At 33.1% G+C, this 8118-nt stretch overlaps 1 protein-coding gene across 1 annotated transcript; it reads left to right on the top strand.

The window, feature by feature from the left end:
* Positions 1–2983: 2983 nt before the first annotated feature.
* On the top strand, positions 2984–6337 carry LOC100782007 (sucrose transport protein SUC8). Its single transcript, XM_003518297.5, has 4 exons — positions 2984–4390; positions 5482–5545; positions 5747–5790; positions 5962–6337. The coding sequence occupies exons 1-4, from the start codon at positions 3158–3160 to the stop codon at positions 6142–6144; spliced, it is 1524 nt and encodes a 507-aa protein (XP_003518345.1). The 5' UTR covers positions 2984–3157; the 3' UTR covers positions 6145–6337.
* Positions 6338–8118: the final 1781 nt, after the last annotated feature.

Raw genomic sequence — 8118 nt, 5'->3', positions numbered from 1 at the left:
GGCAACTATGGTAGGTAGACCAGTGGAGGTGAATATTAGAACCATTGATGCCCTTGAGAGGAAAGTTTGCAAGAAAGTAGTGTGTTGAGATTAACTTGAGTCAACCAGTGGTAGGACAAGTGTGAAGTGAATCAATTGACCACTAGAAGGGGGTTGAATAATGACAATCAATTAATTGACCTTGGTCTTTTTCTGCACAATGAAAACACTGCTTTTGCTATATCTCATCAAGCTTGTATCTTGGATATCATAAGTTTATTAGAAGGAGATGCTTCCTTTATTATTTAAGATATTAAATGATAAATCAAAGTATATTAAATATCTTAAAGGATACTTCTCAAGATATCTAGAACCATCGATCACAAAGACATCCATCATTCCCAACATGCTCCTATGACACCTTTGGGATGCTCTCTTTAGTAAGGATCCTTGAGTGAAGGTGATTACAAACACTCAATGGGTTGGAAGAATTTGGCTTTAAATCCTAGAGAGTGTTTGGGCTAAGGAAGACTAGTATCATAAGAAAATTATTTTTTTGTACAACTTTTCTTCATACTTCTTGATCAAGTCCTATCTTAATTAATTCAAGTAATCGAAGAAAACCATTAGTAGCATGAAGACTTAGAATTTTCTTCTCAAAAGTTTGTAGTGTTTAAAACATTTTAGTTTAGAAAGGGTATTACTTCAACAAAGTGTGGTACAAATTTTTTTGGTTCAATGTAAAATATGAAGGTCTTCATATATATGCAAAAGATGTGAATCATATTGTATAGTCATAGAGATTGCATTTGTCCACACTCTAAGGCTGAAGCACAAAGGAAGGTAGTCAATTCGTAAGAACTTAAGCAGAACATGGGGGACCCAATGAGAACACGACAATCAACCCTAGTATTAATTAGGTCATTAATAAGGATAAAGGAAATAAGGGTCATAGGAGGAATCGTATGGATATTGGACTATTGTTACTAAAAATAAGAAACAACAAAAATCAAGAAATCGTGTGGTGGTGTGGAATCCTATAGTCATAGAGAAGGCAGCTGTCCACACACAAAGGCCAAAGCACAAATGCTCGTTGTCAATTCACAAGAACATAAGCAGAACATGGGGGACCTAATGACAACACGACAATCAACCCTAACATTAATAAGGTCATTATGGAGAAAGGAAATAAAGGGCAAAAAAGGAATTGCATAGTGAAAGAGAGGGCAATTGTTCATGCACTAAGGGTGAAGCACAAAGGTTAGTAGTCAAGTCATAAGAACATGAACATAACATGGGGGACCCAATGACAACACGACAATCAACCCTGACATTAATGAGGTCATTAATAGGTATTGAGGAAATAAGGGGAAAATGAGGAATTGTATGGAGATTTGACGGTTGTTACTAAAAATAAGAAACAACAAAAATCAAGAAATTGTGGCGGTGTGGAATTTAAAGGGATTATCAATGTTGGGCGACAATCAATGGGTAACAAAAAGGCTTAAAAACTTTCGAAGGAGGTAAGTTGGCATAAATAAATTTTCAGAAAGGTAGCTCTAATGTTGGTGAGGCTCCAACTAATAAGGATCGGATTAAGGGAGGAAAACAAGCAAAAGGACTACTCTTGATCTAGGTTAAAATGAGAATTTGCACATGACTCGTGTAAAAATAATTGCATGTGAATCATGTCCTTCTGAATATCTTGTAACAAAAATAAGTATATCCTATTAGACTCGTGAAATTGACTTTCCATCATCTTGTATTTCAAATATGTTTCTTTTTCATGGTAACCAACCATTTGATGGTTTTTGTTTTGTCATTTATTGTGTTTTGCACCCCAATAAAACAAACTTGGCTTGATGTTCTTTGGATAATTTAGGAAAAACCTTTTCCTTCACTTTTGTAATAAATATTGACTAGTTAGACATTAAAAATTGAAGGCCTAGGCTTGCAAAGTTGGAAGAGGGTTACTTGCCGCATAATGAGATGATGATGATAATAATAATAATAATAATAATAATAATAATAATAATAATAATAATAATAATAATATGTTGTTATTGTTGAAAAGAAAATAGCAACCAAAATAGTTATTGAAAATTGTAGTTACTAAAATTAATAATTTTTAAATTTATTATTTATAATTATTACTAAACAAATGAATTAAAGATAGACATATTAGTCACTAATTTATTTTTTAAAATTAAAATTAATATATTTTAGCAACATATTTGCTACCAAATTACTTTGGTAGTTATATTAGAGTGACTAAAATAATCTTTTTGTCCTCATAAATATACAAATATTTCAAATTCATCCCTGTAAAATTTTTAATATATTTTTGTTCTTCCAATATTGAAATATATCATTTTTTTGTTTGAATATAGGTTCAAGTAAATTCGAACCTATAATAATAACTTTTTATATCAATTATACATATAATTAATATATAATTAATGTAAATGTGATATTTTTTTACATTAATTATACATATAATTTATGTAAAATGTGATATTTTTTTTAGATCAGTCATACATATATAATCAATATAAAAAGACAATACATATAAATCTAGATTTCAGATGTAAATTGGCCTTAATTAAATTATTAATATATATTTGATTTAACAAACACGTTTTATAAGGTAAAATTCTTAATTAAAAAACAAAAACCTTCTTAAAATATATCTTATTCGTAATTACTCAAACTCAAGTGTTAATTATGGGTGGAATGTTTTCAAAGAAAAACGGATACATTTTCTTGGGACAAATATTTTTGAATATTTTTCATATAATTTTGAAACCATTTTTACCATTCAATGCCAGTAAATGAAACCAATAAAGATTACATTTAATAAAAGAATTAATTGGTCCTCATAAATAGTCTTTAGCATTGAATGTCCAACAATATTTTGGTTAAAGTTACGTATTGTGAAAATAATAAAATTTAATGAACCCACGTTGACAAATGGATAAGGATTGCCACTCATCACTAAAAACCAGGCGAATACGCGACAGAGCTCTTCTAATTGACTCATATTTTGACTTAATGACTTATCCATCCCAATCCCTTACACCCTATAAACTCACCAACTCTCTCCCACACTCCTTCGTTCACACTCTCTGCTTCTTCTCTCCAAAGCTTTATATTTCTTTTTCTTTTTCTGCGTTTCACAATGGAACAACCTCCTTCGTCGTCTCTTCAGGTGGAGACAGCACAACAAGCAGGACCTAGTCCTCTCAGAAAAATGATCGCTGTCTCGTCAATCGCCGCGGGAATTCAATTCGGGTGGGCCCTACAGCTCTCTCTTTTGACACCCTACGTCCAGACCCTGGGCGTCCCCCACGCATGGGCCTCCTTCATTTGGCTCTGCGGCCCAATCTCTGGGCTGCTGGTGCAGCCCATTGTAGGGTACAGTAGCGACCGATGTAGATCTCGTTTCGGTCGCCGCCGTCCCTTCATCTTAGCCGGGGCCGTTGCTGTTGCCATCGCCGTCTTCCTAATTGGCTATGCAGCCGATATAGGACACGCAGCTGGCGACGACCTCGCAAAGAAGACCCGCCCACGGGCTGTTGCAATCTTCGTGGTCGGCTTCTGGATCCTGGACGTGGCCAACAACATGCTCCAGGGTCCATGCCGGGCATTTCTCGGCGACCTCGCCGCCGGGGACCACCGCAAGACGAGAACCGCCAACGCATTCTTCTCGTTCTTCATGGCCATCGGAAACGTCCTCGGCTACGCAGCAGGCTCCTACGACAAACTCCACCGCGCCTTCAAATTCACACAAACCGAAGCGTGTGACGTCTTCTGTGCAAATCTCAAGAGCTGTTTCTTCTTCTCAATTGTCCTTCTCCTCGTTCTTTGTTTCGTTGTGCTCACTTGCGTGGAAGACCCTCAGTTTACGCCACGTGGGGATGAGGACAATTACGAAAACGACGGCGTTTCGCGGTCGTGGTTTTCGTGCTTTGGTGAACTCTGCGGTGCGTTTAGGGGTCTAAAGAGGCCAATGTGGCTGCTGATGTTGGTGACCGCTATTAACTGGGTGGCGTGGTTCCCTTATGTGTTGTTCGACACTGATTGGATGGGGCGAGAGGTGTACGGTGGTAAGGTGGGGGACAAAGCATACGATTCCGGAGTGCATGTGGGGGCATTGGGGCTTATGCTGAACTCTGTGGTTTTGGCATTGATGTCGTTGGCGGTGGAACCCTTGGGTCGTTTGGTTGGGGGAGTTAAGTGGCTGTGGGGGATCGTTAACGTTATTCTCGCCGTTTGCATGGCAATGACGGTGCTTATCACAAAGGCTGCAGAACATGAACGCTTAAACGCCGTTTCCCTTGTTGGATATCCCTCACTTGGTGTCAAAGCTGCTGCATTGACTTTCTTCTCCGTCCTTGGTGTTCCTCTTGCGGTAAGCTTTTCTCATCATCTATGGAAATTCCATTTTTTTACTTTTCTTTTTCTTTAAATGTTTCTTACTTTCCTCATCTAGAAATACCAAAAAATTACTATTTCGTTGGCATACTAAAAAAAATACTTTTCCGATCTAGAAAACATTTAATATTTAAAATAATTAAATTATAAATACCTCTTTTTATCTTTTTAAACAAACTTTTTTTTTTAATTGGAAGGTTGAGGACCCATCAATAATGAGGTTTACAACTGACCGTTAGTAAAAATAAGAGTGAGAAAAAGTTAAAAGTTCAGATATTTTTTAGATCTATAAAATATGAAAAAAGGTTATGTAATATAATTTTTTTATAAGTTAACCAATTACAACCTATTTTATATATATATTAAGTTTGTTATTTTTTAAAATAATTATCTTAAAATAAATTTAACACTAATTTATAATTAAATAATAATATAAAACTGTTTTATACTATAACACATTAACGTATAAAATATTTAAAATTTAAGATCAATAAATGATTATTCAGTAAGAGAGAAAATATTATGTTTCCTTATCCGTAGCAGTAAGTTATTTCATACCTTGTATGAAGATTGAATTTTTAAAGATTTTGAAAATGTATCTTATTCTTTTTATAAACTAATTCATAATTTTCAGATCCACAAAACATTTAAAGTTTTTAAAATCATTAAATGATTATTATTTATCATGATATTTAATATATAATTAAGAGAATGTTTAATATTTTCACCCAAAAAAAAGAGAATGTTTAATATTTTTATTTAAATATTTTAGTCATATTATTATTATTTCTTCATGTGGACGATACTTTTATAGCCGCCAAGCGTTGGTAAGTATTGCATATAATATATATGCAGATTTAACTAATAACCATAAACATATGAAAAATACCTCTTGTTTTTTTGTTTTTGTTTGGAAGGTTGAGGCGACGTGAAAAATGAAGTTTTCAATTGTCAGTTAGTACTTTGTAAGAAGAAGTATGAGAAAAGTTAAAAGCTTGACATCAATATATGTCATGCAAAATTGCAAATTAAACTAATACTCTCTATAATCTGCATGTGTGTACCCAGATTACTTACAGCGTCCCATTTGCTCTGGCATCCATATACTCCACCACTTCAGGAGCAGGCCAAGGTACAGTAACTCGTATCATTTAGACATTTAGTGTGTTTTTTATATTTAAAATAGTTACCAATAAATATTACTATTATTATTAGTTAAGTATTTTTATTTATAAATTAAGCTAGTTAGTTAAAATTTATAGAAATCGACCAACTGATATAGTCAATCATAAATCAAAATATATAACCTTTCTTTTTGCTTCAAAATTTTCAGGTTTATCTTTGGGTGTCCTCAATGTTGCAATTGTCGTGCCACAGGTTAGAATCCATTTACTTGGTATATTAGTCATCAACAATACATTATTATGTCACAACTATATTAAGAAATGTACATGCTTTGTTTAGCGTAATCCTTAGCAATGAAATGAATTTAATTACATTTTTGGTAATTATTTGACTAATTATGTATATGCACACATTTATACACAGATGATAGTATCGGCTATAAGTGGACAGTGGGATAAATGGTTTGGTGGTGGCAACTTGCCGGCGTTTGTGCTGGGTGCCGTGGCGGCCGCCGTGAGTGCCGTGCTAGCGGTTGTTCTGCTGCCAAAACCAAAGCCAGCAGATGTGGCCAAGGTTTCTTCCGTCACTGCTGGGAGTTTCCATTAGTATATATAGAGTTTTACATGGGACAATATTGGATGGAGACTTTTTATTTAAATCTGGTGAATGTGTATTATTTAGGTATTAGACCCATCAAATAACTGTTTAGGGTGGGCTAAAGTTTTCTCCTTGTTTTCGATAATATATAAATGTACAACAACAACAAAAAAAAATAAAAACCCATCAAACGCTTCCTATTGCCATTTTTGCAACATAAACGTGTATGAACAGTCATCTTGCCGGTAAAGTTTTGTGAAGCAAGACATACTCTCAAAGTTTGATGATCGGAACCAAGAATATTCGATTATATATGTAACTCGAGATCTAACCATAAAGAAAATGAAGCAAAAATAAAAAAAAATCCCCCATGGATGTTTTACAAACTACAGAACCTCGGCAATGCTTAGTACAATTGGTATAATTATAAGAATATTATCATTTTTTTAATAGAGATCGGATATTATCATATATAAATTTTTTAAAGAATTTTTATTACAAAACTATTATATGTAGAGAGTTATTAAGAGAGTCTTAGAGTGCAAATACTAATAAGCGTTGTGCTGTTACTTTTGTATATAACAATTTTCAGTTAATAACAAATTATCTTAACGCAAACTTATAAATATTTTTATACTTAATATAATTTACAAGAAAAAATTAAGTGTTGTTTAAATAAATTAAAAAATAGTTATATTTCAATTGAATATTCCATTAAAGAAAAATTATTATTAGTTATAAGTCATGTCATCCACAAAAATAATCTTAGTAATTTGATTATTCACTTTGTATTTATTTTGTTTCTAGAACAATAAACAATGTCATTTGATATATGCATGTCATTATTAGACACCACAATAATTCCATTTTTGGGAGAGAGCTAGCTACTGGTTGTTGCACATTTCCACGTGAAGTGAGGTAGAAGAAGACACCATTATGAAATTCACAGGGTGAGAACGGGGCGTGTGGTGTATGTGCGTTCTGTGTATCTCGATCTACCGAGATCGAGAAAAGGGTCATATGAAGAGTAGGTGTAAGTGTGTGTAAAAAGGAGAAAGTTGGTGGGTTTATAAGGCAGTAGCATGCATTGGATCATGATAGGCCAAAATTTAAGTTAACCAGAACTGTATTGCGTAGTATTTAATGGTGATGGATGACAATGCTTATCCATTTTTCAAGTTGGGTTTCTTTATTTTAAGTGTTTTTACTTTTTACTTCTGACCTAGATATCCTTGAACATTAAATGTAAGAGACTTTTATAGCAGGAGCTTTTGTCAGTTTATAAGTGGCAGTTTACAAAGATTAATAATTCTTGCTGCAAGTTTTGGATAAGGGGTTGTCTAAATATATAATAACAACAAACAGAGTTTTAAAAATATAAAAGTAAAAAATATATATTAAAAAGAAAAATATTTATCACATATAAATGTTGTATTTTTTTTATAAAAAAAATAGTCCACCCTGCTTAACATTAATTTATACTTTGGGTTTAATTTTTTATAGACTCTAAATTGAATATTTAATTAAAACTTTTTTCTCATTATTATTAGTAACTATTATTATATGTTATTTTTTTCTCTTTTCGAAGTGTATATAGTTAGGAATGGGTGGGGAATTATTTTATTAAATAGAAAGTGAGATAATTAAACTCAATTGTAGTAATGTAATGGCTGTGATGGTGGTAGACTGTGAGGTTTGCGTTATGGGGCTGGTCATTTTCATAAGTGACAAATTCTTAAGATTATGTGAATCAAGTTGTTCTTCAAAAGTGTAAGTTTTCATTTTTTAGATTATGCGAATAAATTCTATCAAAAGTGATCATAAGCAGTTTCAATAAGCTAAGAATAATGGTAGAAGGAACCAAGAGACTTGGAATTATGACAAGTATATATCCTGCCAGTTCAATTAAGTTTGACCGGTGAGGAGGATATGTCTTGATAGCGATTTCAAGCTGTTTTCAAGTTGAGTCGGGAACGTGATCAT

The sequence above is a fragment of the Glycine max genome, chromosome 2 (assembly GCF_000004515.6).
Source record: "Glycine max cultivar Williams 82 chromosome 2, Glycine_max_v4.0, whole genome shotgun sequence".
Lineage (NCBI taxonomy): Eukaryota > Viridiplantae > Streptophyta > Magnoliopsida > Fabales > Fabaceae > Glycine > Glycine max.
Note: the sequence above shows the minus strand (reverse complement) of the source record. Positions and strands in the feature narration are given on the sequence as shown.